General features: G+C 44.9%; 1 protein-coding gene across 1 annotated transcript; it reads left to right on the forward strand.

The window, feature by feature from the left end:
• The first annotated feature begins 1,594 nt into the window (after nt 1-1,594).
• LOC128322024 (SLIT and NTRK-like protein 1) lies at nt 1,595-27,910 on the forward strand. Its single transcript, XM_053242701.1, has 2 exons — nt 1,595-1,962; nt 26,021-27,910. The coding sequence occupies exons 1-2, from the start codon at nt 1,941-1,943 to the stop codon at nt 27,259-27,261; spliced, it is 1,263 nt and encodes a 420-aa protein (XP_053098676.1). The 5' UTR covers nt 1,595-1,940; the 3' UTR covers nt 27,262-27,910.
• The last annotated feature ends 35 nt before the right edge of the window (nt 27,911-27,945 follow it).

Consider the following 27,945-nt stretch of genomic DNA (forward strand, 5'->3'; position numbering starts at 1 on the left):
GTGCAGTGTCAAAACTTGGGAGATGATTTTTATCTACTGGTTCTAGATGGTGTCACACTCCCCCGGAAGGAACAGGTACGCAGTCTGGGGGTGCTTCTGGATCCGAACCTCTCCCTGGTGTCCCAGGTTGAGGCGGTGGCCAGAGGTGCTTTTTATCAGTTTCGGCTGATATGTCAGCTGTGTCTGTTTCTTGAGAAGAACGACCTCAAAACAGTGGTACATATGCTGGTAACCTCTAGCCTGGATTATTGCAATGTGCTCAATGTAGGGCTGCCTTTGTATGTAGTCCAGAAACTGTAGTTGGTTCAGAATGCGGCAGCTAGGATGGTCTCTGGGTCATCTCGGAGAGACCATATTACTCCTGTCTTGAAGGAATTGCATGGGCTACTGATACATTTCTGGGCAAAATACAAGGTGCTCATCATTGCCTATAAAGCCCTAAACAGCTTAGGCCCTGAGTATTTAAGAGAATGTCTTCTTCACCATGAACTCTACCACCGGTTAAGATCATCTGGAGAGGTTCGCCTGTGGCTGCCACCAACTCATCTAGCGACCGCTCGGGAATGGGCCTTCTGTGTTGCAGCCCCTGGACTTTGGAATGTGCTCCCTATTGAAATAAGAGCCTTCCCATCTCTGGCAACTTTTTAAAAGGCACTGAAGACACATTTATTCAACCAGGCTTTTAATTAAATTTATAGTCTTAAATAATTTTAATACTGGGGTTTAAAATGTTTTAAATCTTTTAAATGATTTTAATTGTTAATTTATTTAATGTTTTAAATTATTTTCATTGTAAACCACCCAGAAATGCACATTTTGGGCGGTATAGAAATATTTTTTAAAATAAAATTTTAAAATAAAAATAAAAATTTCCAGGGGGGGGGCGAAATGAGGCCCATGGGAAGAGAGGTCTTGTGGCAAGCAGGAATTGTCCCCTTTGCTAAGCAGGGCCCATGCTGGTTTACATTTGAATGGGAGACTACATGTGAGCACTGTAAGATACGCCCCTTAAGGAATGGGCTGTCTCTGGGCAGAGCACCTGCATGCATAGAGCACCATTAGCTTTTCTCCTTGTTATACTACTTCTAATCAGAGAATCAGAGTGAAAGAGCCCAGAGAGGCAGCTGCTCCTCCTAAGAAATTGCTGAGTTGCTACAAGGACAACACAGGATTGATTGTGTTATTTAACTAACTGATGAACTTGAGCAGGAGAGCTTGCTGCTGTCTGATGCTACCTGGAAGCGGGCGATTGCCTCCCCCAGGAAATCCCGGAGGGGGCTTGAGCCCCGCTGCCCTCACAAAGTTTATTGTACACATATGCACCACTACTTCCAGATAGCTGGGGTGCGATGCCGAACACGAGTTAGCTTAGATAGCCGATGGAGCAGCATCGCACATACATACAACATAAGAAAAGGAGGAACTTGTATTGGGTCGGTTTCCGTGTGGTGTAGCTCTGGGCAACCTTTCCAGTGTCACACCCAGGCCCAGCTCCTCATTCCGTGGTCACTGGGGCAGTTTAGCGGCGCCCCAGGAGAAGCGCAGAGGCTCGGGGACCCTGGATGACAAACAGGAGGAAGCTCGCCGCCACTTCCTCCGCGCCGAGCTGAGTCCGTTGCAAGAGGGAACGCTGAGGAGACGGGCTGAGCTTGGAATGTGGGGATACAGTGCCGCGGCGAAACTCGGGCCAGGGAGGGGCGCTCCAAGAAGTTCACACACACATCATGATACGTGTCGGCTTGGTTAGCGCCGGAGGAGCGAGGCGCCTTTCCCGGCAGTTCCCCGACGGGCAGCGGGAGGGCCACGCCACGCCCCGGGGCTTAGAAGGAGGCAGAGCCAAGCGCCGCCCGATAGAAGGAGAGTGCACGGCAAGGAGCGCCCGAGGCATGGAGGAGCCTTGAGGGCGGCTGGTTGCCCGCAACGTGCCCAGAGACTAGAGAATGGGGCAGCAGGACGGGGCAGGTGAGTGGCTGTTGCTCTCCAGGATTAGGTGGCCCATCTCTCTGGCCAAGGGGTCCTCCTCCTCGAGCAGGGTTCCCACTGCACTACCCCAACCGCCGGGGAGCGCCCTCTTGCGTTTAGCCTCTTTTCAGAGTGTGCGCCGCCTGGTAGCGTCCCATCACCTGAGCAACGCCTGGCTCCGCGCATGATATTTTGGCGTGCTTGGTGCAGCGCAAGTGTCTGCACACTGAGCAAAGGGCGCGCCACCCACGACCAGGCAATGGGGGCGGCAGGGGGTGCGCTGCAACCCTCAGCGTTGCCCGGCCGCCCGATCCACTATCCGCGCCCCCAAAGGGGGAGTTGCGTGCGTGCGTTCCTTCTAGGGACATTAAGAGACTCCGTGCTTTACCTGGGGGAAGCAAATTGGATAGTAGGGACTGGGACGGAGGGAGCAGACTGGGAACTCAACGTAACGACCTGGAGCGGTGGACTGGATCGAGGGAGGGCGGGTCGCCCTTTTTTGGTGGTTTCATTACTTTGCAAAAGAAAGTAATGTGAAGCCGGGAAGATGCACACTGTTTATAATCGGGTATCCCCGGAGACCAGGCTCCCTTGGTTAAATTATTGCGAGTGAGAACACTGAGTTTCTGCTGGCTGGCCTTAAAGGAACAGGGGCCTTATTGTTCGACTGTGATCCATGCGAAGAAAAAAGGGGTAATTGAGGAAAAGCCCGGTTTATTACCTCCCGCCCCACCAGTGACGGCACGCACTCAAAGAGCCTTGGGTATCTGTTTTCTCTCTCTTGGAGCCAAGCATGCGCAGGGATTTCTGAGCTTGATCAACAACAACTGAGGATTGCTTAGAACATTTTGCCACCACCATATAATAATTGCCACAGTAGGTAAAAGGATACCTGGGTTGGCCCGGCTTCTTGTGAATGAAAATGCATGAGTCTCGGGGCAGTGCTGAGTTCTTCTGGGAGACATGAAAAGTTTCTCTCATCACTCCTCACTGCCTGGCTGCATGGAGTAGGTCCAATGAAGAGTATCCCTTTCCTGTAGAGTGGTGTTTCCCACAGGGTCTCAGTTGCAACTCAGTACCCCGCCCCAGTGTGTTAGGAGGTACCACTGGGAATAAAATTCTCGGCTATTCAAGATTTGATGCCATGTTATAACTTTGCCAACAATTCACAAACTTAACCAATGCTGTGTTTGTACTGAACATGCAGGGCTAGAATAGTTACATTAGACACTCCCCTGAGAGGACTACTCTCTCCTCAGGTTACATCCTAAGGTGATTTCCACCCCCACCCACCCCAGGACTATCCAGTGTACAAGGATTGTCATGCATTGTGCTTGTGTCCCCAAGCTCTGTTTTAAATGCCCCAGGATTTTAGAGATGAGAAATAGTCAATTCTTCCAGCACTGCTCATTATTGCAGGATATCTCTTCCATCTTCTGATGACAGCCAGGGCAGCTGCACATGTGGTTTCTCCCCTCCTCAATCCTATTCACACATTGCATTCAATACATGTAAAATCTGTACAGTGACCAACATCCTAACAAAGCATGAGTGCTACAAGAGAAGCCCCAGTGTTACTGCTAAGTTCCGGAGTAATGCAGAGTTCCAAAGTAATTCATATTGAATTTCAATGACCTTCGCTTCCCCTGGAAGCACTCTGTGCCACCTGAGAATATGTCCTTAAGGGCCATGCAACCCTCAGGGACATATTTTTGGGAGAGACAGAACGCTCCTGGGGGAAGGGGAAATCAGTGAAATCCACCCCAACCCTGTAAGTGTTAATGCTGGGTTACTCTGGAACTCAGCAGCAGCAGTGCTTTGTAAGTAATGATGTTGACCAGTATACGTGCATATAGTTATTTACACATATTCAATGCATGTATAGTGATATATTTTCTATCTGCACCCTGCATTTGACGAAGCCTGTACCTGCTTGTAAAGTTACAGTCATTCATACGCAAACATAAACATGTGTACAAAACACATGTATGCATGTACAATGTCATCTCCCTGCTCATTTCCCAGAATCACAGTAATAAGAGCACAGATTTGCTGGATGAGGTGGAAACAGTAGCAACTAGAATCAGGGCCTTTACATGTGTTGGTGCCCTGGAGTTTTTGAATGTTCTTGCCTCTGATGTCCATAATGGTTTTTTTCCTGGCAACTTTTTGAAAGGGGTCCAAAACTCACCTCTTCCAGTTTGCATCTGGTGTAGCGGGCTAGTTTTGTCAATCTTGTTGTTGCATGTTGTTTGTGTGTTTAGATTTTATTTTTATGTATTCTGGTGTTTATACCTTGGTGTGTCATGTAGGAAAGGTGTCTTTTAATTATTTTAATTAATACATTAATTATTTTAATTATTAATTTTATTAATTAATTGTCAATAAATAAAAACCCTGCAGTCCTAATAGAACAACTGCCTGGCTGCACACATAGGCCCTCTTCTCTGGAGTGCTGTCTACCTGGCCCAGGATAGTTGGCAGAATTGCAAAGGGGTTTTTATGTGAATAAAACTGAGCAGGCAAATCCTACAAAGTGCTGAGCTGGCACCTTCCTAAGAGATGTGTGTGATTCACCATCACAGTGAGTGGTGAAAGGTGAAAGGTGCCGAGCAGGGTAGGGCAATAGGAATACTGGGATGAGGGCTGCTCGGCTTGTCTGACAGGTTAGGCAGAAAGGAGCAACAGAGCCACTGTGGATGTCTGGATGTACTTAAGGGTGTTGTGAAGAGGAGTTCTGAGTTATTGCTTCCGGGCAGAAAAAGTGCCACATGTTATTCCCCCATTCCACCAAAATGCTAGCCGTGGTCCAGAAGGTGCATAAGAGACTCTTTAATAGGACAGAAAGGGCTCTTCAGCGATGAGCCAGGTCCCTGGAGTAGTAAACAAGGGCAGTGAGTCTAGAACATTGCTCTCTTCCTGTCCATAACTAGTTGCTGCTGCCCATAACTGCTGCAGCTACCCATAACTAGTTGCTGCCCTTTTCCCAGCTCTGCCCCAGAAACTGCTCTCCAGACAAATGCAGAAGGACTTTTGACCTTAAAATAGTGAGACTTCCTAAACCAATAAGAGCTTTTGCTTTGGGGCAAATAGCACACTCAAGCGAAAAATGTGTTCTACCCAGGTTTGGGGACTGTGTGTGCTCCCAATTTTCATTTGTATTGTTGCAAATAACCAGGCAGGAGAAGGGAGAAGTGACTGTGTGGAAGCAAGGCAGGAAGAAAAGCTACCCAGGTTTTCCCCCTACATTGCTTCCACACAACCAAAAATTGGGGGCACACAGAGCTCCCAAATCTGGGTAGAACAAAGTTTTTGATTGTGTGAATAACCTCATTGTGAACCCAGTCAGAACCCCCGCAGAGGGTGGGTATAAAAGGCCCCTTACTCCTCCACCATGGTTCTGATCCGGATTGGGCCCACCTGCCTTTGCTCCTTGCGTAAGAAAAAAGCGATCACATCATGGCCAGTGACGTGATTAAAGTCATGGGTAGTTTGGCCTTCACATGGCTTGCTGATATGGTTGAGACTCAGCACATTGGAAGTGGTTTTCTTAGAGAAGGTTTTCACCTGACAAGAAGTGGTGAAAAATGAATCTTGGATTCACTTGCACTTTTCTTCCAGTGCAAAAATGGGAACAGGGAATGTGTCATTTCCCACAGCAATGAAATGCAAGAGCTCTACTCATATTTATTTACTTCTACATAAAAATAAAATAAATTTGAAGTATATGCACATGTGATGCCGGAAATGCAAAATGAAGCTTCCCACGCTATAAACAGATGGCTGACTAGTTTCTGCTTGAAGACTTCCAGCTGTAGAAAGCCCGCCAGCCCATACAGAGAATTGGTTCAATTATTGAACTGCTTTTAAGAAGTTTCTTCTAATATTTAGCTGAAAACGACTCTCTACTTTCTACCTTTCTCTTACCTCAGGGGCAAGAGAAAGCAAAATTTTGCCTCCTGAGAGACAACCCTTCAGGTATTTGAAGAGTGTTCTCATTGTCACCCACTCAGTTTTCTGTTCTCCAGGCTAAACATACCTAGTTCTTTCAACTTTACCCAGTAAGGCTTCTTTTCCAGACCCCTGATAATTCAGCCCCGAAGACTTGAATTCACTTAAGGTATATAGGTGTCTCCGGACCAACTCCTTATCGATCCTGAACTGCAGTCCTGATCCCTTGCCTTTCACACTGCTTTTACGAGGTTGCACACAGTTCCCCTTTTGGTAGCAGGCAAAATAGGGAGTTGAGCAGTTTTGCCTTCTCTTTGTTCACCATCCTTACTGAACAGCAGGCCTGCCATTTCCTTCCTCTTTTTCTCATTTCCTCTTATAGTAAACATAGCTGAAAAAGCTCTCTGTTTCTCCTAGTATCGCTCACCAACCTTGGCTTGTATACTGAGCTTTAGCTTTCCTGACACTGTCTCTACAGGTCTGGGCTACTCATATGTATTTGTCTCCATTGACTTATCCTTCCTTCCCTTTCTTATGTGTCTTACACATACGAGCCGCATCTGTCCTATTAAAGGTTCCCTTTTCAGCTCATCACTAAGCTTTTTGTGCAGGGACATTGGCTTTTTTAGATGTCTCCTTTTTCTTTCTCATTGCAATTGTTTGTGACTACACCTTTGTTCCCATGTTTGCTTGAACCTGGGGACTTGACACACAAGTGCATCTCTGCGTTGAAATCAAAATGGGGAAATTACTCAGAAGGAAATTTGCAAGCATGAAATGATATGCAGATCACAGTCCAGACAGTGCTGAGACATGTTAGAGGACTCCGAAGGGCAAACAAACTCAGAAGCAACGACTTTTGAAAATAAAGAAAGTATATTATGTTACAGAGCAGAGGAACAATGTGAAAATATAGTATTTGGCAATGGTAATACAGGGAGTGAAGGAGAGCGGGAGGAGGGAGAAAGGAGAAGGCAGAGATTTGGATAATCTAGTAGTTGGTGGCGGCAGAATGTGGGTGGAAAGAAAGAGTAAAGACAACTTTTATATCTGTCCTTTAGTCTGGGGGTGGAGGGAAGAATGTGCAGGGATGGAGCACCAGTGCTTCTTGACTTATCTGGGCTGTTAGGGTGGCCATGGCTATGGGGGCTTTCGCGGAGAGTGCCTGCGCTTCTGAATTTGCAACCTCACCACTGCTTTAGTCTATTTTGTGAGCTAAATGAAGATAATGGATCTCTCCACAGAGGTGCAGCCAGAATGGCAGGCAAAGAGAGAAAACAGGGTGCTGACGGCACCAAGTTCCAAGGAGACCCAAACGCTTTGTATGCCAACAGCCAGTCAGGAGAGCACTGAGGTTCCAGGGCAGTCAGTACAGGGGTTAGTCTGTAGCAAGCCCACACAGAGAATGATCCAGGCTCAGTGGTTTCAAGTTTCAGTGATTCTACACTAAGGTCCAGGGGTATTCCAGACACAGAACCCCTACCCAAGAGCCATGTTCAAACGTTCTTAAAAACTGGGAACAGATAGATAGATAGATAGATAGAGTGCCGTCAAGTCGATGTCGACTCTTAGTGACCACATAGATAGATTCTCTCCAGGATGATTTGTCTTCAACTTGGCCTTGAAGGTCTCTCAGTGGTGTATTCATTGCTGTTGTAATTGAGTCCAGCCACCTTGCTGCTGGTCGTCCTCTTCTTCTCTTTCCTTCCACTTTTCCCAGCATTATGGACTTCTCAAGGGAGCTGGGTTTTCACATAATGTGTCCAAAGTATGATAGTTTGAGCCTGGTCATTTGTGCCTTAAGTGAAAATTCTGGATTGATTTGTTCTATGATCCATTTGTTTTTTCCCCCTGTCTGTCCATGGTATCCTCAAAAGTCTTCTCCAGCACCAAAGTTCAAAAGCGTCAATACTTTTTCTGTCCTGCTTCTTCCAAGTCCAACTTTCACATCCATAGAGTGTCACGGGAAAAACCATTGTCCGAACGATTCTAATCTTTGTAGGTGTAGACACATCACAGCATCTAAATATTCTTTCCAAGGCCTTCATTGCAACCCTACCAAGTGCTAGTCTGCGGCGTATTTCTTTACTGCTGGATCCTTTACTGTTGATGGTCGATCCTAAAAGGCAGAAGCTATCCACCACTTCAATGTTCCCACTTCAATGGGAACATACAGAGTATCCCCAAAAGAATAGCTGGTCTTGTGGTAGCAAGCATGACTTGTCCTCTTAGCTAAGCAGGGTGCACCTGTTTATGAATGGGGGACTAGAAGTGCGAGCACTGTAAGATATTCCCCTCAGGGGATGGAGCCACTCTGGGAAGAGCAGAAGGTTTCAAGTTCCCTCCCTGGCTTCTCCAAGAAAGGGCTGAGAGAGATTCCTGCCTGCAACCTTGGAGAAGCCGCTGCCAGTCTGTGAAGACAATACTGAGCTAGATAGACCAATGGTCTGACCCAGTATATGACAGCTTCCTATGTTCCTATGACATTCTGAAGCCCTGCCCCCATGCTGATGTGGTCTGAAGCCCCAGCTCTGCTGCACACAGTTACAGTGTTAATCTGCAGAGACAAACGCTGTCCTCATGGAGAGATTCTTCCTGTGATGCAGAATGCTGAGGCAGTTCAGCATTCCCAACCACAAGAAGAATCTCTCCATGAGGACAGCATTTGTATCTGTAGGCAAATGCTGTAACCATGGACCGTGGCGGGTGGGGCTTCAGAGTGCACTCTCAGGGTGCACTCTGCTCACAACCCTGAGATGTGTACAGTGTACCCACTTTTTGTAATGCCTGAACAGGACTGTGGAATTACCCAAGGAGGGTTGTTTTTCCGCTCAGGACTGGAACTTAGCAGTCCAGTGATTTGGCTTAAGAGGGGGAAAGGTTTGAGTGCAACAGTGTGCACCTTGCTGGGAGAGGCTTCAGAGGAGCAGAGTATAGCACATGTCACCACACTCCCACAGAAGTTGTCACATACACGTGTGTGTTTCTAAAAGCAAAGACTGCAAATAGGTTTTTCTTTCAGGAGCCTTCTAGCAGGGGCTGCAAAGGCAGGGAAGTTCAAGAATCAGAGGAGATAATTCAGAATCTCTATGGCAGAGGCCAGCCACCTTAAGTGGTGCAGCAGGGAAATGCTTGACTACAAGCGGAAGGTTGCCAGTTTGAATCCCCGCTGGTACTATATCAGGCAGCAGCGATATAGGAAGATGCGGAAAGGCATTGTCTCATACTTCGCAGGAGGAGGCAATGGTAAACTCCTCCTGTATTTTATCAAAGAAAACCACAGGGCTCTGTGGGCGCCAGGAGTCGAAATCGACTTGATGGCACACTTTACTTCATGGTAGAGGCAGGGGGAGATGAAAACGTGCAGGTGGGGGAGTTGCCATTCAGAAGGATTGCCTAGACAAAAGGACACTAGTCTGCCAATTTTCATCCATTTGCATAGAACTTGCCTTGATTGGTTTTAGGGTTGTTGTTACTTTCTCAAGGGTTGTCTTTTGTCTTAGGCCCCTGTTTTCACCATCTGGAATTTTAGCTTCATTAAGAATGCTAGAATATTCTCTCGCCATTTGTACTTGACCCAAGTGGGGGCTGCTTCCCCTCTAGGCACTGAATGCTTGCCTAGGCATAGTCTTGCTCTTTGGGAGTGAGAAAAGCAACGTTGCAAGATGGAAGGGAGGCTCTAGTATCTCCTCCCTCAGGAAATCTTGGGCTCCTTCCCCTGTTAGTTTATCTAGCCATGGAATCTTACCTCACCATTCTCTGAGCTTATTAAAATCAGGCTTCCTGAAATCCATACTATGTGTTTGACTTTGTTCACCTTTAGCTTTCCATAAGATCTAGAATTCCAGTATTGCTTGGTCACTTTCTCTCAAGGTTCCCACTGGTTCATTCTCTTTGACCAATTTTTCTCTTTTGGCTATCAAGCCAAAGATAGCTGGATCCCCTTGATCCTTCCTCCCAGTGTTCCCTCTAAGAGGAATTCCCAGATGTTGTGGTCTACAACTCCCATAATCCCCAGCCAAAGGCCACTGTATCTGGGGATGCTGGGAGTTGTAGTGAACAACATCTGGGAACACTGCTTCCTTCCTTTACCTTCTGAAAGATGAAGTTCTCAGCATGGCCTGTTGGAATTTGTTGGAGATATGATGCTTAGTGGAGCTGGTCTCCCAGCCGATATCAGAGTAGTTATGTCCCCCATTATACTAAATCTTGCTTCCTTGAAGCATTTGTGATTTGTGCCAGGAAAGCATAATCTACATCCTCTTCTTCTCCATTTATTTTTAAGCAGCTGCTTTCCACTGGGCTACCATGTTCATTTGTGTGAGTTTCTGTGCAAATGTACACATTTTTGACATTATAACGCTACTCCCCCTCCCTTTCTGTTGCATCTGTTCATTCTGAACAAGTTATATCCGTCAATTGCTACATTCCAATCCTGGGAGTCATTCCGCCAAGTTCCAGTGATACCTATCAAGTCTTGTTTACTTTCCTGAGCTAGGCATTCAAGCTCAGTTTGTTTTTTTCTCATACTCTGTACATTTTCATTGCATTGTTTATTTCTCATACTTTGTGTCTTAGTGTAATAGATGTCACAATCCATAGATATTCTGCTCCTGTGTCTTTCCTGACGTTTTATTGTGGGATTTGCTAAGCAACTCAACAATGCCCCACCCAGCCATTTCTCCTGTAGTATTCAAGTCTCTGTCTTTAGTACTTACTTTTGTACTTATATTTGGACGTTTGTCTCCCTCCCCCACAGGATTTAGAGCCTTTTTGGCCCGGTTCATCGGCTTCCTGCTAAATGCATTTCCCCCAGTCCTTATAGAGTACAGCCCACCTCCTCCCATAGTCCTTCATTAAGGAAGCTTCAATCATGGTCCCTGAAACTGAACTTCTCAACACCACCAGGCACATTTCCAGATGGGCTTTTAGCTCAGTTCTCCTCCAGAATGGAAGGTGCGCACATATCGGCCAGATTTATCTCAAAGTCCCTGTGAGCTTTTCAGGGAGCACTTAACACATGATTCAGGTTTTTCATTAGGCATTGGAACATAGCCCGATTTATGTCGGGGTAAAATAATCCACTTTTCCCCTCGAAGTTTGTGTGTGTGTGTTTTCCTTTCAAATTTGAACTCGCAGTAAACCCGCGTTAAAGCCTGCTGTCTGAAAATGCTCCAGTATAAGCAGTCATCCCCCTGAAGTATCCTGCTCTTTCTTTGCAGTCCTATCTTATACAAGAAGCATTGGCAAGAACACCCCTGAAGCCCAGCGTCCTTCACCTCCTTCCCAGAGCCTCACAGTAAATGTGATATATTCATAGCTGTACCTGGCAGTGTCATTTGTTCTCATGTCAGTAAGCAAAAAGGGATTATGATTTGTGGACTTGATAAGTCTTGGCAACCTATTATTTGCATCCTGGCTCTACACACTGAGATGATGGCACATTTGAAGAGCTAAGAGGTCTGACTGGCATACAATTGCCCCTATAGGGAGTCACTAAACATGACCACTCTTTTCTGCCTCTTTCTTCAGGTGATGGTTGAGTCACCTTTGTTCTTAAAGGGTCTCCCTCCCCACATAACATATGTTGCTGCTGCTGTTTTCAGTTGGGGATACTCATTGAAAAGATAGCAATCCCTTCCTTTCAGTGATGCAGGTCACTCTCTTTCATGCATTTTTTTCCTTCTTCACAGATTCTTTCTGCAGCATTCCCTGTATCCTGTCCAAAAACTACTCATCTTCTCTAATTAGGTGTAGAAATCTGCTCCTCCAGTCCTCTTAGTGGACCTCATAGAGCAACCAGCTTACACTTGCTGTAAGTGTCGTTTATGATGCTTTCAGGCAAGAAAACAATCATAGCACACACATTACAGGTCACCCACCACAGAGCCCTTACTGCTCATCTTCTTATCTCTTGTTTACAGCATATTTCCATCAGTTTCAAGCACTAAATCTGAGACTCCATCCCTCCCACAAAAGTCCTCGCCTAATAGGTATTTGTGGGCCCAACTGCCATGAATTTGTCGAAGAACCCCTGCCAAGTGGTCAAAAAGGCATCTTTTAAAATTGTGGCTCTCTTACATTTAGGAGAGAGACAGCAATTGTCCCTGTTCAGCTCAGCATAATGACTCTCCCAGGGTTCTTGCTGGTGTCTCCTTTGCCATTCTTTTTAGATTGTGATCCCCTTCGGGAACCACCACTGCACTTTATTTTTTGCTCCGTAAATGGTTTTGAGAATGTTTCTTTTGAAACGTGGTATAGAAATAGTCCCAATAGTAATATTTTTTAATATACTGTGACAATAAGTTCTATGTGATTCCTTTGACAAAATACAGTACTCCTGCTTATACCAAACACAATCCAGCTCCTGTTCACCTAAGCAGAGATGTGGCCTCTGTTCTTTCCATAGTCAGATCACTGACAATGCAATTAGTTTCCCCCTCGGCTTTGAAATGTCTTGGGGAACTATCTTAGGATTTAAGCATTGCTCCTGGACCTTTAAGGATAATAGCACTGGGAGGAAAAGCTGATGTAATTGGTCAGGAAGGGCCTAGGGAGGGACCCCATTCCGGCTCAAGGTCTTGTAATTGTTCCACTGCTGCCTAGATTAAATCAGTGTCCTCTGAACGGGGTCCAACTCACTGTAGCTTCCGATTGTATACAATGGCAGAAGCAGAACATAACAGAATCGCAGTAGAGAATTCTGTGTGAAGACTGGAGGGAGATTATTGAAGAATTCAGGAATGAAGTATCTAGCCTTTACTGCTAGTTGCATCAAAGCTTTTCATTCTTACATAGACTTGCAGTGCCTTGTGTAGCACTTGCGCTTGGTGTTTCCAAACAGACCCACATTTTCAACTGCTGGATGCCTTGTGTTTGTTTAATACTGACAATGTTCAGTGCTCTCATATCTCAATATCCGGCATTGTGTGGACCCCTCTGTATAGTGCATGCACTGACAACAGTTTCCAATGCAATATCGCAGAAAGGTTCAAATACAATATCACAGAAAGGATAAGCTGTTAAAGAACTAGCCAGGGGTTGTTTGGAAAGCTTGGGCTCAAGTCTCGCTTCTGCTGTAATTTTTTTGTATGACAGAGCAAGCCAAGCCTCAGTTTCCCAACTGTGTAATTAGGATCAAACTGCTACTAGAGACCTTTGCTGACAAATACACTTAGACCTGACATGTTTTGGTGATAACTGAAATTAGTTCAAATTTTCATTGATTCAAATTCCAACTTGACTTATTAGTCTTGGGCAGTTCACTACAGTTGTAAAAGAACAGTAATAATAATTTATCCAATGAGGACAAATAAGATGAAGATCGTAAAGATGTACAGACTAATGGTGCAATCCAAAGAACACTGGATTACTTTTATTCAAATAGGCTATCACAAGGATCTCCAGGGGACCAGACCAAAATAAGTAATTTACAGATTTCACATTAGCATTGTCATAGTAGATATAGGATTGCATTACTTGGGAAGCATACAGATAAAGTTATGGAAGATCATTGGAGCTTATTGCTCAGATGTTATCTAGATGTTGCCTGAAGACAGTTCTATGTGTGGACTTCATTGTTGATCCTCAGATCTCTGTTATCCCTCACCTCACAAGCAGCAAAAAATGTGTAACATTCTGTTGCTGACTTAAGTGTAGTGGCATTAACAGTGAAACTATGACTCTCACTTGGTGTTAACTGGGTGGAACATGGAGATCAGGGCTGTATTGTAAGTGAAAGACCCCACATTTTAGTCCAGTGATTCTCAGACTGTGTGCAAGGCAGGCCTTGGAAAATTAAACCACCATGTTGGACTAATGCATCACTCTATGCCTTTTGGAATGCAGCAGCCCCATGCAACATTGACACACAGGAGCAGAACCACCATTGAGCAAACGGGTTCAAAGAACTTGGGCCACTAATGAAAAGGGCCACTGGAGCCCCTGTTGCACATGATGTCATGCACAAAGGGGGCATGGCCCGATTGCCAGAAGGCCCACCCCACTCCTCCCCATCTTATTTTCAGGCAGCAAGTGCTGCCTGATAGTGTTTATTTCCCTTCCTCTCCCTCTTGCAAGGGAGAGGAAGGAAAATAAATACTGTCAGGCAGAAAATGCTGCCTGAAATAAGAGGGGCAGAGCTCACTCGGGCTATCTGAAGCCGAGTGCCTGCCCCCTTTGCATGTGACATCCTGCCTGGGCGGGACAGAACACAGGCCACTGTTTGGCTGGCTCCACTACTGATACTCCCTCTTTCTGCCAATATATGGGGAGTGATATCATTCCAAGGGAAAGAGTAAGTATGCACTAGGATTCCCCGATGGAGCCCGCTCTGCAGCTGATATGCATGGGAGAATTCTGGAAACATCACCATTGCCCAGCTCTGGCTGACTAGGTGTGGTCGGGGAGAGGATGCCAGGAGCCAATATTGATTAGGCTGTCCTGCCATTGCTAGGAAGATGCTTGCCCATCAGTCCAGGCACTGACTGAGAACATCTATGCCTTTTTTAGTGTGAGAACCTGCTCCATCAGCAGGTTGCTGCATAGGTAGCATGGAAACTTTCTCTGCAGCCAACCTTTTATTTTGTCATGAAGCAATTATTAAAAATGCTTTAAAAACTCAGTGAGGCCATCATCACACTCTCATGGGAGGAGAGCTGGTTTTGTGGTGGCAAGCATGACTCATCCCCCTAGCTAAGCAGGGTCTGCCCTGGTTGCATATGAATGGGAGACTAGATGTGTGAGCACTGTAAGAGATTCCCCTCAGGGGATGGAGCCACTCTGGGAAGAGCATCAGAAGATTCCAAGTTCCCTCCCTGGCTTCTCCAAGATAGGGCTGAAAGAGAGATTCCTGCCTGCAACCTTGGAGAAGCCGCTGCCAGTCTGTGAAGACAATAATGAGCTAGATAGACCAATAGTCTGACACAGTATATGGCAGCTTCCTATGTTCCTTACAGTGAACTTTTGTGAACTATGTACCATCTGCATAGCTGGGAGAGACATACCTTTTAGTTAATCCTGGGCCCAAGCCACTGAGTACAATGAACATAGGTCTGCCTACTATATTATTTGAATTATGAACTATCATTTTTAAAGATGTAGCCTATTGTATTCCTGGGAATGTCTTGATTAACAGTACTTTTTTCATGTTACCATAGCATTGTGGGTTCTGCTTTCCCATGAATTCATCCCATGGTATTGCAGTGATGTTTAAAGGCCCTCAAACAAGTGGATGCGGCTAATTGTCTGGGTCTTTTCCACAGAACTGGCACATTGCTGAGAGAATGTATATTAGTACTATGGAAAGACCCATGCGGTCAACCTCACTGATGTGGTTGTGGGCTTTTAGATGTTGATTCAGTGCTTTGGGTTCATCCCACAGAAAAGTATCTCCCATGGTGATATAATATGCCCATTCAGACATTATATGGTATGTAGGTACAGATGTCTGTACACATGTACATGTTTTTGTGTGAATGACTATATGTGCATTAACTTTAAATTTGAAGCCCTCTCAAATGCAGGGTACGGATAGGAAGTATATTACTGTACATGCATTGAACATAACGTGTGAATACAGATCTGTATTCACGCTACACTGTACACAGATTGTGCATGTGTTGAACTTGATTTGTGAATTGGACTGTGGCCTAAAGGCATGAATACCTCCTTGAACTGTGCTAGCAATCAAGATAGGGTTGATTACTGTTTGCAAAGCACCATGGCTCCTCTGGTTTGGAGGGAGAGCCTCTGCCCTTGTTTGTTTGAATAAGGTTTGGTTGCTTCAGAAACCCTATCAGCAGATGTGGGTTCCAAGGTAACCCACATAGCAAGGGTTGAGGGAGACACCCCTGCTTCCAGTGCAAGTTACTAATGTTGCCTTACCGCTGAAGAGCTACTTGCAGTAGGTTTAATCACCTAAATCTTCTCAGTCTGCTGCAGAAGGCTTTAGTATGAGCCCTAAAGTAAAGTTGTGCCGTCGAGTCTGTGTTGACTCCTGGTGACCACAGAGCCCTGTGGTTGTCTTTGGTAGGATACAGGAGGGGTTTACCGTTGCCGCCTCCCGTGCAGTATGAGATGATGCCTTTCAGCATCTTTCTGTATCACTGCTGCCTGATATAGGTGTTCCCCATAGTCTGGGAAAACATACCAGTGGAGATTCGAACCGGCAACCTCTTGCTCCCTAGGCAAGTTACTTCCCCACTGCACCAATACACCAAAATTCTATATACCGCTTTTCAACAGAAGTCCCCAAAGCGGTTTACATAGATATAAATAAATAAATAAATAAATTGAATTGAATTACATTACATTAGTAGTAATAGTAATAATCCTTATTATGCTTCAAAAAAGCTAGGCACTTTGCATAATTCTTTAAAAGACAGACCCTGCCTGCAGGCTTATAATTTGACAGAGAGTTAAGGGCAGTTCACACAATCAAGAAGAGGGGAGAAGGCTCCTATCCTAATCCAGGAGCTGTGCATGCTCCCAACATTTGATCGTCTCTCAGTTTAAACCAAGGCTGGAGGCACCGTCTGTGCTTATGTGCTAAGCAGCAGCTGGGCCGGAGGGCTTTTTGTCCTTCCTCACACACAGCTCCGACCCAGCTGCTACTGTACTTGGCACACATGTACAGATGGCGCCTGCAGCCTTGGCTTTAACTGACAGACGATTCCTGAACTTGGGTAGGAGGCTTCTCCTACCCTGCTTTTGTTTGTGTGTAAAGGTAAAAGGTAAAGCATGCCGTCGAGCTGGTCTCGACTCCTGGCGACCATAGAGCCCTGTGGTTGTCTTTGGTAGACTACAGGAGGGGTTTACCACTGCCGTCTCCTGTAGAGATGTCTACGGAGCTGGGCAGGGGAGGCTCGGGGGTGGGGGGGAGTCTGCTTTAAGGGCGGGGGAGGGTGCACTTACCCCTCCCTCCGTTTCCCCCCCCACTGATGCTCCATATTTTAAAAGCCCACTGGGGCAGCAGCAAACCTCGCTGCCACACGTTGTTGTCTTTACTGGAAGTAGGCGGAAGTATCCAACAAGCCTGCGTGCGTGGGCATGTCAGATACTCCTGCCTACTTCCGGTAAAGGCAGCAACGTGGTGGCAGGGAGGTACGCTGCCACCCCAGTGAACTTTTTAAAACACGGAGCACCGGCAAGGGAAAAGCAGAGGGAGGGATAAGTGCACCCTCCCCCGCCCTTAAAGGACAACCCCCCGCCTTCGAACTGGGTGGAACCTTCTGCTGTTCGAACCAGTTCGGAGGCCCATAAAGGGCCTCCAAACCGGTTCTGAGCACATCCCTAATCTCCCGTGCAGTATGAAATGATGCCTTTCCGCACCTTCCTATATCGCTGCTGCCTGATTTAGGTGTACCAGCAGGGATTCAAACTGGCAACCTCTGGCTTGTTAGTCAAGTCATTTCCCCACTGCACCATTAGGTAGTACCTGTTTGTGTGTATTGCCTTAGAAATTAGGGAAGGAGAGTTTGGTGGAAAAAGATTGGGAAATTCAAAAATATCAGTGAGGATAAGTATGAGAAAAGGTGGGTCTTCGGGCATGGTTCAAATAAGAACAGATGGAGGTGTCATGTCAGGAAGTAGGGCATTCCATAGGAATTGAATAGAGGGTGCAGAAGAATTGAGCTGGGGGACAGAAGAAGAGGTCTTGCGCTTGGTGGGAAGAAGAGTGTTGTCAGCATGAAGATACATGGACTGTGGGTCAGACTACATGTAACATTATATGTTCTCCCCCCCACCCACCCACCGCTTTCCATCTTTTCTTAAAATGACCTTGGGGGGATAATCGGGATCCGGACTGTGGTATGCTGGAAGTGTTTAACATGATATGTTCAAAGGTTTATGGAATGGAATTGAAAGACAGAATATATGAAAGGTAACATGGCTTTGGTCTGGTTCAGGCCTACACCAGAAGGGTTTTTAACCCTTGCCCTCTGCATGTTGTCCTAGCAAAAATTGCACACACAACCCGAGCTGCCATTTGCCCCAGGAAGGAAACTGCTATTAGCATCTTCCTTCCTGAATAACAGCTGGAGGGAGCTATTTTCATCAGCACTGAGACATGGCGGGGGGAGGGGGGAGTTAAAATTCCCTCCCCTTCCATCATGGCTGCTATTTTCAAGAAGAAAGATGTTTATTATAATGTATAGTTTGACCTTGAGACAGTGAGGGGTGAGAAAATATAAGCACTTGAAAGCAAGGAGCAGACATTCAAAATGAATGTGATATGGAAAAGGAAGTGAAACTACATTTCTACAGTGAACTGTAGAAAGCAGAGGAGTAATATGATCAAACCAGGAAGCAAGAAAAAGAAGACATGCAGCTGATTTAAAAAATGAAATTGGGACCAGGAGAACTAGGTGAGCAACATAGAAAGCTGCCCTTTCTTTGAGAGTCAGGCCCTTAATCCATCTAGCTTATTATTGTCTAAACTGACTGGCAGCATCTTTGCAGGGTTTCAGGCAGGGACTTGGGGATAAAAACCAATAGCCAAGGTTAGGAACGTGTCAGAGATCAAGCCGAGCAGACAGATCAAGGAGGGAAGCCAGCACAGCAGCAAGGAGATCTTGAAACTGAGGGAAGGTCTGCTTCAGAGTGGAAGCTTCTTATATTCTTCCCCTCTGCAGGGAAGCCAATAATTGACCCCCATAGGGCGGGGCCGGCACAGAGCCTGGAAAGCTGCTACAGTGCAGCAAATCTCCACAAGGGGCAGTGGTAAGCAGAGTCTCAGCCTCGGGGAAATCTTGACTAGAAATGTGCACAAATCATTTTTAGCAATTCAATTTGAGGTTGAATCAAGTCGCAAAAACTTGATTTGATTCATCGTACAAGCTGACCAGAGCTAGCCAGTTCGATGAATGAAATGGAAATTTTTTTTAATCCACAATTTTCCTGTAGGGAACCATGGGGTCCTCAAATCACCCCATTGTTCTCCATGGGTAGGTCCTAGGGACACCAAAGTGGGTCAGGAGATAGGACATGATGGGTGCTACCTACCACCCAACCCACAAAAGAAATGGGCAAGCAGTGATTTTTTAAAAGGATTAAATGTTCCCCCATAAAACCCCACAGGATCCTAAGGAGGTTTAATATATATTAATCGCCCACTTGCCCATTTCTTTTGTAAGTTGGGTAATAGGTAGCACACATCACACCGTACCACCCAACCCACTTTGGTGTCCCTAGGACCTACCCATGGGGAACAATTATTTATCTATCTATCTATCTATCTATTTATTTATTTTTACATTTATATCATGCTCTTCCTCCAAGGAGCCCAGAGTGGTGTACTGCATACTTGAGTTTCTCTTTCACAACAACCCTGTGAAGTAGGTTAGGCTGAGAGAGAAATGACTGGTCCAGAGTCACCCAGCTAGTTTCATGGCTGAATGGGGATTTGAACTCGGGTCTCCCTGGTCCTAGTCCAGCACTCTAACCACTACAGCACGCTGGCAAAACAAGCAGAGTATACACATTTTGCAACCCTGTCTTGAAAAACAACACTGCAGAACAGAAGCACACACAGTCCCTCCCAACACAGAACAGTACATTTTGCCAAACCCACCGTCTAAAGATGGCTAAAAAAAAATCATTGACCCAGAATCCACTGCCAGCCACAGTGCCTGAGCTGCAGTAACATCATTGGCACAAATTGCTCACATATGATTATGACTCTCCATTCTTACTTGCAACAGTTGCCACAGCAGCACCCTTAGCAGCTCGCACGCATAGCCATAAGCTCAACTACAGCAACTTCTTCAGCCACATTTTGACTGAGTGAGTACACCTTGCAATGCAGATTGCAGAGGAGACCAGAGCAGTGAGTGAAGCACAAGTTACTCTCAAGGCCAGACATGGAGCTCATCTCACAGCAATCATCAAGAAAATTTTAGAAAGAGAGAGATATGAGCTGCCTCTGTACATTTTTTGCCACAACGCCATCTCACAAACAGACCAAACCACAACTCAAAAAAGAAAGGCACCCAAGTTGTGCTTTTGTCAATCTGAGATCCAGCAAAACCACATAGTCATAGGAACAAGCATAGTTACTCACTGAGAAAACCACAAAATCAAACCTTCCTTCCTTCCATCCTGCCTCCTACCCAGTGGCGTAACTAGGGAAAACGGCGCCCAGGGCAAGCACTGAAATTGCACACACCCCCCCGCTGCACTCCCCCCGCCACCACCCCAACATACATCTGACTGACACACATGTTTCAGAAAACTTTTATTTTAAAATTTTAAAAAATTACAAAAATTACCAATATCATACATGTGGTCAAGCTCCTATCTACCACTTCAGATGTATTTTTTAAAACTATCCAAATTGTGGGGCTATCATTAATTTGTTTGGATAGCTCAGGTTAAAATGCTGGAAAATGACAAATTTCAGTATGCTGGGGCTCATGAAATCCCCAAATATTATGCGGAGTTGTACTTGGAAAAACTAAAAGAAGTTCCTGCCTAATTCTCTGCTATGCATTGTAGCATCACGATTACATAAGTTTTAAAAATAAATGGAGAATTTGACTTTTCCCAGATACTCTGAAAATAATTAAATGATATGCAGAGTAAACTGTGTCACTGCTTGGAATATATTCTAGTATTTCAGAAAGACAGTAAAAATGAGAGAAAGAGCAAGAAACTCCCAGTGGGCCTTAATACTAAGGATTTCACATTGATTCAAAGACAAACTGACCATTAATAGCCGTATTATTAAGACATCACATTTAACTCACTTATCACAAGAAGCAAAGTGAGAGCAAATGGATACAATCTTAGCTTATAAACTTCAGCTCAGTATTCACAAGCCCTTATTCTCTGTACATAGTGCCAATCTGAATATGTGTACAGTGACATATTATATTAATTTAAAAAAAAAAACCTGTAGCCCCTTTGGGGGACAAAGTAAAGGCTGTGGGGGGTCTGCAAAGTTCCCCCCTCCTCCCACTGGCCTCTAGGGCCTCACAGGCACCATTTGAGCATGTGCAGTGGTCATTAAATTTTTTTTTTAAAAAAATGGCCGCTGAAAACAAAATGGCCACTGTGCATGCTCAAATGGCCTCTGCGAGGCGTGGCATGCCCTAGGGCCTCACAGAGGCCATTTGAGCATGCCCAGTGGCCATTTTGTTTTTGGTGGCCATTTTTAAAAATTATTTAATTTTAAGAAATTGCTCCCCCCCTTCAAGTGGCGCCCGGGGCACGTGCCCCCCCTGCCCCCCTATAGATATGCCCCTGCTCCTACCACATGGAGACAGGAGGACAGAGCATTCATGGCCTGATGGACCAATAGCCTGACAAGAAAGTAATAATGCTTCTAGACCCTTACCATAAGAAGTATTCTTTCTTCTCTTCTTCTCCAGCCAGCATTCATCCCTGCCTGCTTGCCTGTGTCTGGATAATACCTGGCTGACAGCCTAACAGCTGTCAGAGCACCAGTCGTTACCTCATCATCGGCTATGGTGGCGCCATTCCATGAGTGCCTGTCTGCATGTGTCAGCAGCACTAACAGGCAGACTGTGACACATCTGGGTTTGGAATTGGCCAGGGTGGAGCAAGTTGCTGGTGGTGTTGCAATGGGTAGGAGTGACCATGAGTCACTCAACCTCCATGGCCAGCTTGGGATAGTCCAGCAGGGGGATGTTTGCCTTCAGGAAGATCAGCTGCTCTACTATGTCAGCATCCAAGCATGAATGGTGGGGCGTAACCATGCCCCCAGCCATGGAGAACACCCTGTTGCTCTGGACACTGGTTGGCGGCATGAGAGGAACCATCCAACAACCGCTGCCAAGTCCAGCCAAACTCGGTGACACGTTGCCCAAAACTGGATCAGCTCCAACTGCTGGTCTGCCACTGGCTCCTACAGGTAATACAGCAAACAGTGCTTGGCACTGCTGCAAGGCCCTGTGTGTTTCTCCCATCCCCCTGGCAAATCACCAAGAAAACCCTCCGTGAACCACCAGGTGGGATGCGGAGGCGGAACCGCCGGCTCTTTTGGCCTTGCCAGTGACACCACATTGTGGGACCAGGAAGCTTCTTCCCTCACAGGGGAGGGACACCCCCGGCCACTTCTACCTCAGGGACAACCCTGTATTCAGTAGGAATTCCAAGGTGAAACCACTGGTGGGTGCAGAGGCACTTAGGAAGAGATAAATATTTCTCCTGATGAAGACCTGCCTAAGCAGGAAGAAACAGGTTAAAAGCTACCTAGGACACCTGTAGAGTAAGAATCTGAACAAGAATCTGTGAGAGTAAAGACTTAAGGACTTTGTGGGAACCATAAGGATTGCTTTCATATTTATTCCTCCATTATACAGCAATCTATATGCACAAAGGAACTGTTGACATATTTGACCTTCAAGCAACATCATTTGAGACTTATGAATTTAGAAATTATCTCTCACAATTCTTTTAAAATTTTGTGTGTTTCATCATTGTATGCAAATTTATTACAGGAGGTTCAACTGATACTTGTGTTAAAACATTCATAAATGTGGTTAATTGTAAATGTTATCAGATTTATTGTATTGTAATTTTGGTAAAAAAAACTTTTGGCATAATGTTTTTGCAGCATTATCTCACATGGTGTGTGTGTGAACAGATTATTATACACGGTGCATATATTTTTTTCTATGTATATGGTCTACTTCTATGGTCCGTGTATCCTCTAATTTCTTACAGTTGCCCATGCCAACGCTTGATTTGAATTACAACAATCCAACCAAGAAGCAAGATGATAACAAGCCAATCGAAAGCTAGTGCCAGAAAACCAATTAACAAGGGGAAAACATGGAGACAAAATGGTGCCTGCATCACGGATCGCACGGATCGATTAATGTTGAATCAGGGCTGATTCAATTCGACTTTGAATCAGGCCTTTCATATAAGAGGTTATTCGATTCATGGACGAATCCATGAATCGCTCCTGATTTGACGCAAATCAATTTGCGTGTGAATCAAATTGCACATCCCTACTCTTGATACAAGACATCCTGTTGTCTGATCTGGTCAGTACTGGCTGCCCTTTCTCATGCCAGTAACTGAGAGTCATGTTGCACCACTGTGACTGCACAGTGCCTCCAGTGACAAAGGTGGTTTGATAATGTCATCAGTTTATATCTGCTTTGGTTTCTAGAGGCCAGTGGTGTAGCGCAATTGTCCTCTGTTACCAGTGAGAGAAAGTGTGCTCAACCCTGTGCTTTCTGTACCTTGATCTTCTTACCAACAATCAAGGAAGATTGTTCTGTGGTATTACCTGCACAGACACTGGAAACCACTGTACAGATGCAGGAATTCTCTATAACTATACTGTATCACTGGTAAGGAGGTAGAAAGCCCTCTCCTTTGGGAATCACCAGCTGCATTTAAGAGGTTGTTAGGAGTTAGCTGCCTTTTAAATGATACCCAAGTCCATGGTGCAGCGGGGAAATGACTTGACTAGCAAGCCAGAGGTTGCCAGTTCGAATCCCCACTGGTATGTTTCCCAGACTATGGGAAACACCTATATCGGGCAGCAGTGATATAGGAAAATGCTGAAAGGCATCATTTCATACTGTGCAGGAGATGGCAATGGTAAATCCCTCTTGTATTCTACCAAAGACAACCACAGGGCTCTGTGGTCACCGGCAGTCGACACAGACAGCACACTTTACCTTTACCTTCAAGACAGGGCCTTTATTCTGCCATATGAAAGGGCTGCTATTGCATATATTTTTGCCTATTCAGTTTGGAAGCAGTCATACTTTGGGAATCTGAATAACTAGGAAAGAAACTATTCGTTTGATTATACATAAATGTTTTGTCTGGATTTGTGTAAGTTTACAGGTCAGTTTTTAATCTTGAATGCACAGGAAAGAATGGACTGCCGCTCAGGGGATGACAATGTGTTGTGTTGCATGTTTCAGTTCATAGAGTCAAACATGGGCATTTCTGATTAGAAGATCTCAGATTTCAACTCAGAAAGAGCTTTGTCTGAAAACTTGGAGAATGACTGCCAGAGTAGATCATGTTGGATTAGTAGCAGTGAATTGAAGCAAACCTAAACCCAGATCCAAAAACCAATTCAGAGAGGAATTCCCCCCGCCCCAGCAAATCGAAATGAAGCCAAACCTAAAATGTTTTGTTTGCCTTGAACATGTACCAGAACTGAACTCCTAAACAGAACAAGTGGCAATCACTTCCAAATATGGTTCCATAATCAGGCACTGAGCCAGCAATTGCATGATTAATGTCCTCCCGCCACCCAGTTTTTTATCCTGTTGTATTTTGTTTGTGGGGAAAAAAAATTATTGTTAAATAGTAGCATTATATTCATTTTATAGAATTACATTGCAAGCAAAAGAACTTGATATTCTGCATGAATGTAATCTAAGCCAGTTCAAAGGTGTGTGAACTGATTACCAAGCTACAAGTTACTGTTTGAACTGGAACTGAACTGGAAAATTAAAAATTACTAATGAACCTGAACTGGAACTGAAGCTAAATGTTTAATGATTCAGCTCCCTGACTAGTAAGTTTAGAAATTCACACCACTCTTTAAACTTCTTTCAAAATGAGCTAAAGCTAATACTCATTAAAGGTGTCTGTGAACAGGGGCTAGGCTTCCAAGAAAATGAATACAACACATCTGAACCAACCTGAACTTTTTGCAGTGTTTTTGAAGCTATATTGTAGTTAAACAAACATTACCAGTAGGGGGTACGCAATAGCTGGAATTGCCATCTTTTAAAGGAAGATGGTAAACAGAAGTTCTAAATATTCACTGATTACAACTTCCTAATACTTTGATGCACATAATACAAATTCTAAATCTGGTACAGTAATTACACACACAAGCTCACTTAATTGTGTTATTGCCATTATATTATATTATATTATATTATATTATATTATATTATATTATATTATATTATATTAATTATATTATATAGTGTAAAACAGCTTTATTTATTAGTCACCCCATAACAAATTGTCTGGGCAGTTCACAACACAGTAAAAATCCAATTAAAACACAACACAAAACAAACAAATTACAATAAAAAATAGAAAACACAGTACAAACCATTTTAAAACTGTTTTAAGAAGCCTGAGTGAACAGAAAAGTCTTCACCTGGTGTCTAAAAGAACAAAGTGACTACGCCAGGCAAGCCTCACTGCATTCCATAGCTCATTGTAATTATGTTGAACACATATAGAATCTGTGTAAGTGTACCCATACACACGCATAGCTATTCACACATTATGCTCAACACATGTACACTATACACTTCCTATCTATACTCTGTATTAGGGGTGGGCAAACTGGTTCAACCTGGGTCATCCCAGGACATGCAGAGGCCCATTGCGTAGGTGTGGTGGCCTCCAAAATGGCCGCAGCAGCAAGAGGGAAGGCTGAAGAGTAACTGAAGAGCGGCCTAGCGACCAATTAGGCACATTAATGGAGTGGAATGTGCTCCCTGCTGAGATACGATCCTCTCCATCTCTGGCAATTTTTAAAAAAACATCTGAAAACCCATCTTTTCACCCAAGCTTTTAATTTTTATGGCTGATTTTAAATTGTTGCATTGTTTTAACTTTTTATGTGTGTTTTAATTGTTTTATGTTAACCGCCCAGAGATGAAAGTTTGGGCAGTATAGAAGTTTAGTTAATAAATAATAAATAAATGAGGGAGGCCGGTGGGGGGAAGGGGAACCTCCGCAGACCCGCCCACCGCCACCACCTCAAACAACTCTCCCGGAGGGGGTAAGTGCTTAAATTAAAACAAAACAAAACCGCAACACACACACAGAGACTCGACCGGACTGGCGGGGGTTGAGGGGTGCCGGACCAAACTGGCCGGGTCCAGTTCAGGTCCAGTTCGGACTCGAACCGAACCAGACCAGCTGGTTCCATGCACATCCCTACCCTGTATTGGAGGTGGACTATACCCAGGCTCATCCAGGAACACAAGTGCAGTCATTCATCCCAAAACACAGACAAATCTATTCATATATTACACATTGTATGAATAGGGCTTGTTTGTCCATTACATCCGTAAGTGATCTAAGAAAAGTATTGTCATCTGAGAGATCGCTGATGCTTGCTCTTTCTTTGCTTTAGATCACAAGAGGTGGATAGTCATTCTCCTTGGTGGAATCCTGATAGCTACAGAACCCGTAGTAGGAGTTCTGGAAGAGACCTGCAACTGCAGCACAGCTGTTGATTTCCAGGAATTCCAGGCTGCACTTGCTCCTGAGGGCTGCTGCTTGAATTTCACTGGGACCAAAATCGACCCCTTGGATTGGAGTATCTTTGATAAAGTTGCAGGATTAAAGAAGCTCTACTTATCCAACTGTGGTATATCAGATATTGTCAATGTAGGTGATGGTTCTTCCACACTGGAGATTCTACATTTGGACCATAACCAACTACATTGTCTCCCAGATAGTTTCCTAAGAAATGCTCCTAGCTTGCATGTCATCCAGTTAGAGAGCAATCAGCTCCAGAAATTGCCTGAATCATTCCTGAAAACGTCTGACCATATTCAGGAGATTCAGCTTGACTTCAATAATTTAACTTCACTTCCTTCGGGGATTTTCAAACCTTCTCTTCTCAAACTAGGTCTCTCCAACAACAGCTGGGACTGTACTTGTACTTTACTTGGAGATCTGGAAAAGTATTGGCCTGTGCCATTTTATGTTGAGATGTTGTGTAGCACCCCAGAGCGTTACCATGGCTTGAACATCAGAGCTATCCCTAAACAGGAGCTGTGCCGGAATCACAACCTAACGGCTCTCTTCATTTGTCTGCCTTTGGTGGCTGTCCTGGCCTTGGTCACCTGGTGCTTTTGTAGGCAGAAGAAGAAGACTGACTATGCTCTGCATAGTGGGAAGGCATGCCGGCTGGCAACAGTGGAGAGGAATGGTGCTAAGAGGTTGGGTGAGCATCACTGTTATATCCCCTGTGATCTTCCTGTTACATCTGCTGCAGAGAATGAGAAGAACATCTTGTTGAGGAATCAGATCCTGCTCAAGCCCTCCAATGCACTCTTAGGGAGCAGCAGGGACCTCTATGAGGAAGTGGAGATCAAACTGGGGAATTCCGATGATTCCTTAATGCGGGCCAATGAGGAAAGCCTTGAACAAAATGTGTCAGTTTCCAAAACACCAGCCATTGCTGAGGATGGCTTCATAGGTGGGGAACCTGAAGCTGAGACAGTGAGTGTGACAGATGTTCTGAAGGATTCAGCAGACCGGGAGAAGCTCTACATGAACCAGACAGTAGATTATTATAACTTGGTCCCTGGGATTGAACTGGAGGACTCTGACCACATGGAGTATGAGAATGTTGACCTTCGCTGACTGACTACTGAGCTAACTACAGCAAAGCAGTTTTAATGTGCATTAAAGGCTGAATTCTATCTGGTCTTTTGCAGTGGCGGGTCTACTAGCCCCAAACAAGATGCAAACTCCCAAATAATTAGATTTTTCTTGTAAACTATGTTATATGTTCTGGGCTTTGTCTCTCTGTCTTCTGGTTTCTGTCTTTGGAATGAGACACCTGCCCTTAAACAAAGAAGAGAATCTGAATTAGGATGTGGCAGAATCTGCTCCAGTTTTGGGGTGGTAGTGGGGTGGGCCTGCAGTTCAGTTCTAGCTCTTTGATGTTATGCACCTTCATTTGAGCTCTAACTACAGGAGGGCCAGAGGAAGCCTGGCCTAGGATTTTGTAACACCCCTCAGCTATTGTTTTTGGAAGCCTAGGGGACATAATTTGACTAGAATTGGAGGGAATCAATGGGAGGAGCTTGTGAGTTTCATTACATGCCTCCCTGTCACTTCCCCCATGAATCAAGTACTGAAAAGTTTGACTTTGCTAGCTCTGCCTTTTTTTTTACTGGACGTCATGATTTATCATGGTTCCATCTCCTGGGAAGAAAATGGAGGTTTGCCATCCCTGTGTGAGCAAGAAAAGAGGTTATAAAGCTGGCCAAGAGGTTATAAGATGGGCCATACTTGTCGGGGTTTTTTTGTTTGTTTGTTTAC

The sequence above is a fragment of the Hemicordylus capensis genome, chromosome 4 (assembly GCF_027244095.1).
Source record: "Hemicordylus capensis ecotype Gifberg chromosome 4, rHemCap1.1.pri, whole genome shotgun sequence".
Classification (NCBI taxonomy): domain Eukaryota; kingdom Metazoa; phylum Chordata; class Lepidosauria; order Squamata; family Cordylidae; genus Hemicordylus; species Hemicordylus capensis.

What these genes read in the sequence shown, in the direction of transcription:
- LOC128322024 (XM_053242701.1), top strand. Translation starts at nt 1,941, where the DNA reads ATGGGGCAGCAGGACGGGGCAG. An exon ending in GGGGCAGCAGGACGGGGCAG is followed by an intron (nt 1,963 to 26,020) that starts GTGAGTGGCTGT and finishes TCTTTGCTTTAG; the next exon opens with ATCACAAGAGGTGGATAGTC.